The sequence below is a fragment of the Ammospiza caudacuta genome, chromosome 11, assembly GCF_027887145.1.
Source record: "Ammospiza caudacuta isolate bAmmCau1 chromosome 11, bAmmCau1.pri, whole genome shotgun sequence".
Lineage (NCBI taxonomy): Eukaryota > Metazoa > Chordata > Aves > Passeriformes > Passerellidae > Ammospiza > Ammospiza caudacuta.
The window spans coordinates 24230414-24243074 of NC_080603.1; the positions used below are offsets into that span (position 1 = coordinate 24230414).

Here is a 12661-nt window from a genome sequence, read left to right on the forward strand (position 1 = left end):
AAGTGAAAGAAGTTTGTTTTGTTGAGCGGTGCGCTGTGGGGTTTGTTGTTGTTGTTTTTCTTTTTCCCTTTTTTTTTTTTTTTTCCGCTTTTCCCCCTTCCTTTCCCTGAAGAGGCTTGTGTGGGTTTTAGGTGTTTTTTTTGTTTTTCCTTTTTTTTTTCCCCTTCCTCCCCCTTCCCCGATAACTTTTTTCGCACACGCCGCCCCAAAGCCAGCCGATAAGACCAGGAGGGGCCGAAAGGGGACGGTGATGGCGAGGCGGCAGGAACCCGCCGAGCCCCGCCGCCGCTGAGCCCTCCGGGGCCGGCAGCCCCCGCCCGGGCCCCGCCGCCCCCCGCACATGGTGCAGCGCCCCGCCGCTCCCCGGACCCCGACGGCCGCGGCCTCCGCACGCCTTTAACGCCGAGATGTTGCTTCCAGCCGCCTGAAGGATATTTGTCCCTCTGCCCCTCCCTGCCCCCGCGGGCTCCCGGCGACACAAGGTAAGAGCGGCGAGCGCGGCGCTGCCACGGCCCCGCGGGACGCGGCCGCTTTGCCCCGTCGGTGCCGCCGCGCCGCCGGCCCGGGGCAGAGCCCAGACCCCGGGGAGTGCGGGCTGAGCCCTCCTTCCCTCCTTGGGGCTTTCTCCGAACGGGAAAATTACACGTCCCGTTCCCGAGAGCAGCCGGCGGTGCGGGCGGCGGGGCAGCGTGCGCGCCCGTGGGGACCGAGCTCGCCCGGCGCGGCCGCGGGGCTCTGCGGGGCTCTGCGCGGCTCTGCGGGGCTCTGCGGGGCTCTGCGGGACTGGGGGCTCGGTTTCCCACCTTCTCTTTCGGAGGAGAGGGCAGAGCCCGGCTCGGCGGGGCGATGCTCGGTGCCCCGCGGGCTGCGCGCACCCTCCGCGCCCCCATGCGCGGCGCGGCCCGATCGCGACCCCGGGGCTGAGCGGGGCTGAGCGGGGCCGGTCCCGCGGGGACAGCGCGGGGCTCGGCCCGGGACACCGAGGGGCCGGGCTGGGACATCCGAGGGCTCCCGGCAGCGGCAGCGGCGGCTCCGGCCGCGGCTCCGGGCGCTCCCCGGCGGGGCGCAGCCTCCCGAGCCCTCCGCTTTCGTTTGGGCCGTTTCGGGTTGTTTCCTTGATTTTGCTGTGAAAATGGGGCGGCTGCTGCCGGGGGCGAGGAGAAGTTGTTACAGTTTAGCAGTGAGCTCCCCGGGAAGCTGTGGGAAGTTTGCGATAGGCCGATGGTGAAGCTTGCAAATAATGATATTCAGTCCGCCGTAATGATTAGTAATTTGTCATAATATTAGAATAGAGCATCGTCTTTAGCTTGTCCACGAGCCGTCTCATTATATTTGTTTATTGTCTGCATAATTGGAACCATTTATTCGTGTGTATTGAATACTGCCATGGTTTGCATGAGTATTTACATTGTTTTTCATTTATTCTCTTTATTTTGACATAAGGATTCTGTTATTTGCTTCGATTAAGGGGAGGGATTTAAGTGTTGCACAGGACTGTTTGGGAAGTGTAATGGTAAAACAAGATAAATAAGTCTGCCTACCAGATAAAGTTTGGTTCAGAGCAACAAATATAAAAATTCTAAATGAGTGCTGCAATCAAAGTAAATCCTAAAACAGAAACAGAAACCTTAAATGAAGCCAACACCATCTATTTTAATAATTTTTGTTATATTCTTGTCAGAGTCTTATTTAATTAAAATAATAATTTCAGGCACAGTTATTGATGAATGCATAGAAAATCAGGTGCCTCAAATTAACATAGTGTTTCATTGCAATAATTAGACAGCATTTCGATTACTTGTAAATAATTGTCAAGACGTTTTTCAGAACATTTGTTGTCTTTTTATTATTATGTATGTATTCTGACAGTTCCCAAAAAAAATCTCAGCAGGGAAACATATTTCTGAATAAACACACCATTATTATTATTATTATTATTATTATTATTATTATTATTATTATTATTATTATTATTTGTTGCTTGTTTATCTGGAAGCCTGTGATTTGTCTTTTGATTAGAATACTCAGCCAGCAACAGAAGGATTTACTCTTTCATATTCTTCTTTTTAGATCTTGGATGAATTTTGCAATGTGAAGTTCTGCATAGATGCCAGTCAACCAGATGTAGGAAACTGGCTCAAATATATCAAGTTTGCTGGATGCTACAATCAGCACAACCTTGTTGCATGTCAAATAAGTGATCAGGTACGTGGTGTTCACTTTCTGGACTTACTTTTTAAAGGAACTTTCACGTGTCAATGGAAAAAAAAATAACAGCATTTCACAACAGCTTTTGGCCTGTTTGCTGTTATGGCAAATGATAAGGTACAGATGGAAATGCAGAATGGAATAATTTTGATTAGGGGCGGTAGAAAATACGAATTTTCAGTTTTATGTATTGTTGTTCAATTCATGAAGGAGTTTTTTTGGTCTTACGTCTGATAAAATCCAGGGCTGCTTTCTAAGGGATACGAAGGCATTATGTGCTGATTTTGAATTGGGAGCATTTTCTGGCTCCTGTTGCAGTCCACTTGGATTGCTGTGTTAAATCGTGGAGTTGGTTGGATGCTGTAGCATGAATTTAATGGAAAGAGGGGAAGACACAAAAGTGATAGTGTTACCAGTATACTTGCATGTGTGGGGCTTTGGATTTGAATGCACACATGCATGGATATTATTGTGCCTTCCCATACACTTTGCTGGAACTCGTAGTACTTATGTGCTGAATCAGGGTCGTCGGTGGTTTTCTTTTTCTTTTCATTTATTGCACTTAAATCCACTCTTTGTTGGGCTGAAACATTATTTATCCTTGTGTGTTGGAAAAAAGGCTGGGATAGGCAGAGGAAGAATGCAGTAAAGCATTTTGTTTTCAATTATGCTGATGAGTTATTAGGTGTTTCCTAAATCAGGGTTTGCTTTTGTCTGCGGATAACACAGGCCATTATGAAATACTTTAATGGGCAAAGTTAGGCTGAGGAAGCTTTTCTTCTTTAAAGTAAAATACCTAAAACAGCAAAGCAACAGATGATTGTGAATTCTTGTTTCCAATTTAAACTTCGCTACCTGCAACATAGAATTCGATTCATTTAATCAGTGTTTCATTTTTCACCACTTAATTAACTGCATCAGGTGAATGTTAAAGATTATCTTTAGCTGATTTAATTGCCTTGACAGTATTGAAAGAAGAATCACAACCAGACACAAAGCTTCAATTAGAAATCATTCTTTCTAATCAAATTCCATATGTATAGGAAATGAATGTGAGGGAGCCTGCTATTTCCAGCCCAGTGCTACGTATTTCACTCATGTGAGATAGCTGATTAAAACTGGGTTAAATAACTTTCTCAGAAACTATGAGAGAAGATCTTTTTCATTTCCAACTTTTACAGTTCAGCCCTGAGCCCATGTAGCATGGAACGAGCCAGCGGAGCGAGAGATAATTTCTTTTCTTTTCTATGCAGCAGCTGGTTTAACTAAAGAAACCATAAAGGTTATTAGTAAAAGCAAGTTACGTTTTCCAAGCTGAAATACGCTTTGTGCTGAAAAACGATAAATTCTGTCCGTGCAGAGCGTTTATGGAACAGTGATAGGAAAAGGAAACTATGTAGATTAATTGAAACAGTGAATTCAAGTATTTTACATTGAGCAGGAGCTGGTGTAGGTAGGAAAGATGAGAAGAAATCACATGCATTGGTCAAGCAACTCACTGTCTTTGGGTCGGTGCTGGGGATCTGCAGCAGAAAGTGCAGGCGAGGCTGAGCCATCAGCATCTCCCTCTGAGCGCACTCCCGCGCTTTGACGTTTTTGGAAGCAAAGTTATGGCGCTTTTAACTTTCTCTTTTTTTTAGTGTTTACATTTCTGACATTTGGTAATGGTGGCTGTACTGCTGCCAATAATTCCCTTCATTCACTGGAGACTTGTTATTTATTTTGCACAGTATCGTGCTGTTCATAATTCCATATTTTTATAGCGTTTTGTTGCTGAGATTTGCAAATTAAGATTTGGTTGTCTTTCAAGTAGCTTGTTGTGATCTGGGTGCTGTCAGCAGGAGATTGTTGTTCATTTGGCCCTCTGGAAATGCTGCACACTTACCCACAAAATCGTCCGCGTACTCCAACGTTTTATGACCAGAGCCTAAAAAGTTAATGCTAAAAATGTGCTCTCGAATCTTAAAGCAAGAAACTCTTTCTAACAGCTCCTCCTTCTGCTTTCTTCTGGCACAAGCTCACCAGAGGTAATATAAAATATAATGGGAAGGCAAACTGGGAAATGTGTGCGTGTGCAAGGAGTGACAAATGCAAGTCAGAGCTGAGTGTGCACATAGACTGTGTGGGGCTGCCTGGGGTCACTCAGCCTTGGTAGCTCCTGGAAAAAAAAAAGGGGGGGAAAAAAAGAAAAAGAAGGGAATAAAAAGGGGAAATAAAAATAAGGTGAAGATGGGTATGTGTGTCAGTGGCTGTGGCTAGGGCTGGAGGGCAGAGACGATGCAGCCCAGCTGGTACAGGAGCCCCCAGCTCAGCTGCAGCCACAGCCAGGGCTGGGTGCAGGCAAGGGGGGCACCCCAGTTCTTCCTGCCTCCCCCAGGGACACCAAGCAGCCCTGGTTGCACAGGGAGCATCCCCCAGTCCGCGCTCTCTCCCGAGCCACTGACACTCGATCAGCAGTAATTGTTCACCTCTAATTGCTTCAACTCATCTGTAAAATTCACAAGCAAACATTGGGCTGTACCTGAGAAGGTGAAAGATCCTTCCAGTGCTCCCGGCCTCATGCTGCCCACAAGTTTATGTTACTAAATTCAAGCTTGACTGATAGGTATGGCTCCCAGACTGCTCGAGGCAGGATTGAGATGAACTCAGGGCGGTGTGTAATCTGGTCTCTCTGCTGTGTTCTACCTGCTGTATTTAACAAAAAGAGGGAAAGAAAAACATTTTTTTGTCATTTTCTCTCTTAGGGTTTTTTCAGAGACATACCACCCCACCCCCTGACTCACGGCTGGGGTTAGGTTTCATCACTTAGGATCAACTTTACAAAAGGCCTGGGCTCTTTCTTATGACTGTATAAATGAGATTTGCTGAGATGAACAGCTCGATAATGGTGGGATGCAGTCAAAACATGCACGCTGGATGCAACTCATGTTTCATTTGATTGCAGCTGGAGTAGGGCTTAAAAGCTGCATTTTTGTACTTATTTTTTTTTAAATCTCGAATGAGGTCGATCTAGGATTTCTTTTTGCTGTCTTACTATTATCTCCTGTCACACCCAATCTAACCTGAACATATGTAATTTTAGGTGTACATCAATAATGAAATTCCACAAACTGGGCACTCAGTTTTTTTCTTTTCCCCAAAGTGTGTGCAGAGCTGCAGAGAGCATTGTCACTGTTCTTGCCCTGGAATGTGCTTTTTCAGCTCAGAGGCAGTTTAGGATTCTAGAGCAGTTTCTGCTAACTTGGACGACTCCTCTCTTTTATCGTTAAATATCTATTAGTTCAACTTTTTAATGACTTCAGAATGATTGGCTCTGTTAGGCTTTCTGGCAGTGCTGCCAGCCCAGCAAAAGCATTATTTTTAAAGATATATGTTAATGGAAGTGCAGTTGCAAATCAAGCAGTGCCATGGCAGTGTCTGTCACACATTCCAGGCTGAGATCACGGTCACCTTCAAACTACAAATTTTTTTTTTTACTTTTTTATTTTTAGAAAGAATGTTGGTAGCTGTTGAAGTTAAAACCCCAGAATATTGTTTTTATCTTGCTTATTGCTTGCAGAGTTCTGACAGTGATGCAGATACATAGTGCCGTGAAACCGACCTGGACTTCCAGATCCCTTTTCCCCCAACAAAGCAGCTCCTGAAGAGTCCCCTTGGTTTATCCACAGAAAACTCAGAGTGACTCAAGATCACTTTACTGAGGTTTCAGATTGCTGTGCGTGCCGCAATAGGTTTTTAGTGGGTTTCTGTGTGCGTGTTTTGTTTCCTTGCCTTATACTCAAGTACGTGCCACTGCAAAGGGAGCAAAACCAGTAGTATCACACTCTTAACAACGTGCCCGATGTCAGTAATATAAACTTACAGGAGTGAACCTACTGCTGTAGGTTCCAGCAGCTCTGATCCCACCTTACACGTTTTACAAACTTTTTTAATCTGCAGGCACAGCTTCATGTTTCAGGTTTTACGGCCGCGGCCCCCTGTCCGTGGCGGGCAGGGGCTCCTGCACAGCCACCTGCAAAAGTTGTGTATTTAAGGAATAGTTCTGAGGCTTTGTTGTCAAAGAGTGAAATTAAGGTTTTGGCTGTTGTGGGTCAGGAGGGCACGCACACACTGAGCTCACACAGGGCTCTGTTCTGCCATCATTCTTCCTGTGAGTTGCTGGTTATTAAGCAAATAAAGCTTAATCCAACTCCCACTAAAAATCTGTCTCCAGTGGAGCAGGGATGTTTTAGCTTGGAGCTGGTGGGATGAAGAGCTGCTCAGTGGTGATTTTCCACTTGCTGCAGTTAGAGCTGAGGCTGTGGGTGAAATTCCTGCCTGGGCTTTATGACTGCCTGTGTTATCTGGAATTTGATGTACTGGTGGTGTTACTGCCCTCAGCATTGGACTGTCCTGATGTGACCTAAAGTAAACTGTTTATAAACCAAACCTAGAAACTTCTTGTTGCCATATCTGCAAAGTGATGAGGTTTTTCTTGCTGATTCATGTTTCATAAAAGTGATAAGGGATTTTTCTGTGATGAGGGCTATCAAATCCTACTCATCTGCTCGTTAAAATGTAGAGAATTACGGGCAACCACAGAGCCAGGACAAGACTGCACCTTGCTTGATATTGGTGTGGTTCATAATGCAGGTTCATGGGTGTTAGAGGGCAACAGATTGGTTAGATCAGCTGAGGAGAACAGCTGGGTGACAGAAGTTGGGATCTGGTGTCAGTGGATAGTGATCCCTAAGGAATAGGTTCTGCAGGACCAGAGCAGCTTGGAGGAGCCAAGGCTTTCACAGAAGCTAAAATTCAGTGACAGTGGAAGAAGACCTGAGTGGTACTGGGGAGGGAGGTGGCCTGCAGCCCCCCAAGATGCCAAAAAGGGTGCCCTGCAGAGAGGTATCCTGCAGTTCCCTTCTTGCTTTGGGGAGCAGGAAGGTGGAAGAATGGGGATTTCTGGAGCATCCTTCCTCCAGTCCTTCCTACACAGAGATTTTGGGGCATTTTGGAAATGAAGAAGGAAAGGATTCACAGCCCTGGTGCTGAGGCACTGTGGTGCTCCCCTGCCCTGTCTGCAGGGGGAAGGAGAGGGTCTGGCATGGTCCTTTCTCCCCACTGGGCTTCCACTTGTGCCCCCACAGCCCCTTGCATGCAGAGACTTGCTGACTTTTGCCTCTGGGTTTTTGCTCAAGTTTTCTTTGGGTCCAGTACAGCTCTCAGGCAGGACTCCTCTACCTTGGCCCTTGAAAAAACTCCAGTTTCTTTCAATTTATCATTTGCCTGAGTTTTGCAAAAAGAACCTGGCTCGGGTTTCATCACACAGCTCTCCAGCTGCACGAGTTGTTCATCATGGGAGCTAAAATTGAAGCTGTTCTGTTTGGACCTTTTTCTTTCTTGTTTTTTCCCTTCAAACTCCTAATTACAGCTTGTTGTGAAGCTGTGTGTCTGTTCACCCTTCTCATTTATCTGGTGGGTGTAATTCCTGATTTTGATGGAGCTCCTTGGAAGTGATGCTCATTAGTAGTTTTGGACATTTAATTTGTTTTACTTTTCAAGCAAATTCCCCTCTTGCTCTGAAGCCCTGTGGAGGTGGATGCCAGTTGGCAGTATTCACTCTGCCTCTTGGGGCACATTCCCCAAAGGAGCTGGGAGATGGGGCTGCCTTGCTTGGGGTGGCTGAACCCGTGGACTGTGGTCAGTGAGTGCTGGTGGGGCTCACCAGGGAGCAATCCACTTTTGGGGTCTTCTGTTCCATCCCACCATGCCAAGCTGGGTCCTCCTGTGTGCAGGACAGGATCCCTGGGTGCCTCCCCTGTGGTGGGAGCTGTGAGTTCAGCACATAAAGGACAAAACTGCATCCACTTGGAGCAGCATCTCTAGCCTGCCCTAAAATCTGAATTTCCCAGGCAGCTCTGAACCATGTGCAATGTTCCCCAAAGGTGTAGGCAGGAGTAAAGGGTTTATTTGGATGCACCAGAGCACAGCTCCTCTTTGGGGCACCACAAACGCGTGCATGGCACTTCCTGCCTTCTCTCACACCCAGTGACTGATTTGCTGCTTTTCCCCCCAAAACCTTGCCTTCAATGAACCCCTCGTGGTTCTGGGGGATGCTGGTGGGAGCAGAGGGGGTCCAGGCAGGGCTGGCAGGGGCAGGGGATGGCTGGGGTGCTTCAGAGCACAGGGGCTCCGTGGCTGAGCGCGGCCCCAGCCGAGCTCGCGGGGAGCGCGCTGCGCTATTATTTCAATTATTACAACTTCCTGAATAGGTCGAAGGTCGTTCATAATTCACGCTTCTGTCATCTTTACACATGCCAAATGCAGTCTATTAAGCATAAATAAAATTTCAAGTGCCTGACCAGGAAAAGTAAACTGGGATTCATAACAATGAGGCCTTATTCATCCATTTAAAAGTGAATTGTGTGTGTTCCTTTTTTTTTTTTTTTTTTCTTTTTTCCCCCTCCCCTTTCCCTTTATGGCTTTGCAGTTTGGGAGCTTTTATTTCTGCTCGGTAGCACAGATCTCTGACCTGCAGCGTGGGTGTGGGCAGGCACAGAGCACTGATGAGCCAGGCCTCCCCCAGCCTCTCCCCACCTCAGACCCCCTGAACTTTGAAAGTGTTTCCAGACTTGAATCCGATTTTGCTCTTCCTACATAAACTGTAGTCACACACCGTTGATCCTAGGGCATGTGAAATGAGCATCTGGACTTTGCTTTTTTTATTTTTTTTCTCCCCTCCTCTGGTTGTTCCTCTCCTGTGCAGAAGCTCTTCCTATACTTGTTCTCAAGCAGACCCCAGTGCAGGTTAACCCAAAAAAATTGGTTAATGCAGCAGCATCAGTCAGCTGGAGAAATGATAGCCAGAAAATTGAAACCTTTCATTAATTACAGTAGAGTCAGGGCTGTGTGCCAGAAATCTTCAAGCTTTGCAATTGAAAAATCCACTTATTTTATGATGGCATTTCCTAGTACAAAAATACTGCCCTTGGTAGAGGTGCTGTTCTTGCAAGACCCAGGCAGCCCAAGGGGTACCTGTGGAGCTGGGGGGATTTTGTGAGGTTCCCCATCTGGGGGCTGCAGGATTTCCCCCTTCTCTGCCTGCCCTTGGTCATCTGCTGCTGCCTCGAAATTCAGGCAATGTGGTTCATTTCAACAGTTGGCTTCTCACTTTTTCCCAGACAGGGCAATTCCAGGAGTTTTTAGGTCGGAAGAGTGAGGAAAAAAAAAAAAGCTATTAATGTGAAGCAATAAGGACAGCCTTTAAAATCAGAATAAATTTACCTGCATGGCCATTTTGGTTTAAACTTCAAAATGTTTTATTTTAGATTCACACTGCAATGTAGATTTATGTAAAAAGGGTTTAGTGCAGGTGAATTTTTTCTGTATATACAGAAATTTTAAAAATTATTTTTAATAATAATTAAAGTTAGTACTCTAATGATATGAAAATGCCAGAGCTGCAAATCTGTCACTCAGCCTTTGTTTTGGAGAATGTCAGGTCTGAGACGCAAAACAAAGAAACATTACTCAACCTAAAATTGAGTTTTTTGAAACACTCATCTTATTTCTCTGCTGAGGGACAGAGAGGCTGGCCAGGCAGCTCCTGTTAGGTAGCTGGGTCATTTTGGGGTTTTTAAACACCAGTGTAGACAAGACAGCTGTCTGCAGAGCCTGCTGCTGCTTGGGGCTGTGTCCCACAGCTGCAGGGAAGATGCTGCATCGCCTGGGCTGCCCCAAGAACAGCAATGCTCCCCAGCTTTCGTGGTGTTTCTTCATCCAGAGCCTGTGAACAAGACCCTCTTTATGCCCCAGTCCACGTGTCCTCCCTCTGTGGGGAGAGGTGAAAAGGTCTGTGCAGACACCTTTGGTGGGACGGGGAAAATACCGGAGAAAGCTCCGCTGTGGTTTTTGTTCGCTCCTTGGTGGGGGTACAAAACCAGCCCAGGAAGAACAGCGGTGTTTACCTGACTGGGAAACAGAACCTGGGAGAAGAAGCAAGTCCTGGGCAGAGCAGAGGCTTTGGCACAGTCCCTCTGGGATGGTGGGAGTCCTGCTGTGTCCTGGCTGTGTGCTGCTCCTTCTGTGTCCTGCCAATGGAGGTCTCCAGAAATCTCTTCAGTCAATGAGCACATGTTATTCCACACATCATTTTCACCCCAGACCAGCCAGCAACTGGGCCTATCTTCCACAGATCAGACTGCAGCTTTCCTTTCAGATATGCAGAGGCCATTACACTTCTGGAATTAAAAATCCACTTTTCAACACGTTCATAGTAACAAATGGAAAACCAAGCATTGCTTGCAGCAGATATTCACTGGATGTGGCATTGTCACTGGGTTTATTTGCCGGAGGTAAAAGCTGGCTACATTTAAATGTGTTTTGGCCTTTGATGGGATGAGTTGTGTTGCCTCAGTGGAGCCCCAGTGTGCCGAAGCTCTGTATCCTTTATCACCGACAGCAGCATTGGATGCTCAGGGGGTTGTGGTACCAGATACCTGCCTGGCTGCATGAAGGGATGCTCACAGGACACTGCCAGGCTCTCTGGGCCTCCAAAACACCCTTTGGAGTTTGAAATCCCCTCAACCAGAGATACAAATGGGAAGCCCAAGCAGCGCAGGCTGGTGGTTTGATGAGGGAGGGTGGTGTGGATGAGAAGGGAGGGTGGATCACAGTCCATAAACTCCTTTTCATGGTTTTTATGGGGAAAATTGGCCACAAGCAGGGGGTTGTGGCACTGCTACCTCGTGCCTGATGTGTTTTGCCAGCACTTCTGTCGCCTGGTGAGGGGTGAGCCCCGGGCTGTGGGATGAGCAGCCTCCACTGCCACTCCCTGCACTGTTGTCCGGAGCGGCTTTTGGGACAAACTGCAGGGAAAAAAAACCCCAAATCTGAGGAAATGCATCCGAATTCGATATTTTTAAGTGTTTATCCCGTTTAGTGGGCACGGCTCGTGCAGGCAGAAAGGATTAGGCTGTACGGCCACCTCCTGGAGGACACGGGTATGTGCTGGCTGCCGATGATGCTCCGGTGTGCCTGGGCAGGGACAGCATCACCCTGGGTGACAATCCTGTGTGACCTGGCAGGGGAGGTACCCACAGACCTCCAGACACCTGTCCCTACCTGTGGCAAACTCACCTGTGTGACTTTGATCCCTGGAGGTGATTTGCTGCCTCTCTCCCCATGCACTGCAATGAGAGTTAAAAGTTTCGGAGCAGACCTTTTAAAAATACTGAGAAAAAGCAAAGGAATAATTTTTTAGCCTTTAGGAAACATAGCTGTCATGTGGTTTTGTTTAACAAGGCCCGAGGAAGTTACTAATATTTATTTGAGCTGCTTCATGGAGCTTTTTAGTGCTCTTCACATTTCCTGCTGAGACAGAGAGCAGCCAGATGGATTTTGGGAATTTCCTTTCGGCAGAGCCTGGTGCTGCTGGCTTGTGCTTCCTCTGATATGGACCCAAGGGACGGTGTCCCTTTGTCCTTCCCCACAGCCTCCTGCACCCCAAAGGGCTCCTTCCCACAGCCCAGCATCACCTGCGTGAGGGGACACGGTGTCACCAGCCAGGGCCACCACCAGCAGCTTTGGCTTTTGGCTGCTCATGGTGTTTCTTCATCCAGGACTGATTTTTCCCCTGGTTTCCATTTGAAGCTAAGGAATAGCCAGATGCTTACAAGCTTCTCTCCTCACAACTTTTTGGACTGTGTAGATGGTTGGAATGGAGGGCTGGATGGCTGTGGCTTAACCAGCAGCATCTCCTCATGTCTGCTTTAGAATTATAGAAACATCAAGGTTGGAAAAGATGTCTGAGATAACTGAGAAAAAGCATTAAAGTTACTTTAGTACTTTTACAGTGCAACAGGAGTTCCTTCCCTTACCAGGATCACTCAGGGATGTGTTTTATGGCTGCTCTGTACTTTGGTTTGGTATAATTCAGCAGACAAGTTGCTGGTGATGTCTGCAGTCGTCACACAGCTCATTTTGCAGTAAAGGCTGTTGAAAGCAGTCCTTTTTATCCTCACAGAGCCCAAAATACAACGGCTTTGGGACTGGAAGGAGCACACTTGCCATGGTCATCATGAATGGGCAGGCTCTGGCCACGAGATCTGCCACACTCACGAGCAGGGATTGGTGCTTCTTTGCCTGTTGTGGTGCTTACCTTGCTTTTTCTTTCTATTTTTTTCCCCCCAGATATTCTACAGAGTGGTAGCAGATATTGAGCCAGGAGAGGAGCTCTTACTGTTCATGAAGAGTGAAGATTATTCACATGAAACAATGGCTCCGGACATCCACGGTGAGCCTCTTCTTACTGTTTAATCTACCAGAAAATATCACTGAAATTAACCCTGAATTTAGGAAGATTTTTTTTTTCTGTTGAAATCTGGGATGGCTTCACTGCAGCCAGAGAGGAGAGCTGGACTGTGGTTGCATTTGTCCATCTTCTGCCCTTTTGTTCCTGATTGAAACTTGATTT

General features: G+C 47.0%; 1 protein-coding gene across 3 annotated transcripts in view; it reads left to right on the forward strand.

The window, feature by feature from the left end:
* Positions 1–12661, forward strand: part of MECOM (MDS1 and EVI1 complex locus) — a 325210-nt gene that overhangs the window by 277115 nt on the left and 35434 nt on the right. For 2 of the 3 annotated variants that reach the window (XM_058812632.1, XM_058812633.1), the window contains exons 3-4: positions 2071–2205; positions 12379–12481. In XM_058812632.1, coding sequence (XP_058668615.1) covers positions 2071–2205; positions 12379–12481 — 238 coding nt within the window. Of the gene's footprint in view, positions 1–131; positions 483–2070; positions 2206–12378; positions 12482–12661 lie in introns of those variants that run through there. The other variant, XM_058812634.1, reaches the window with a different exon arrangement.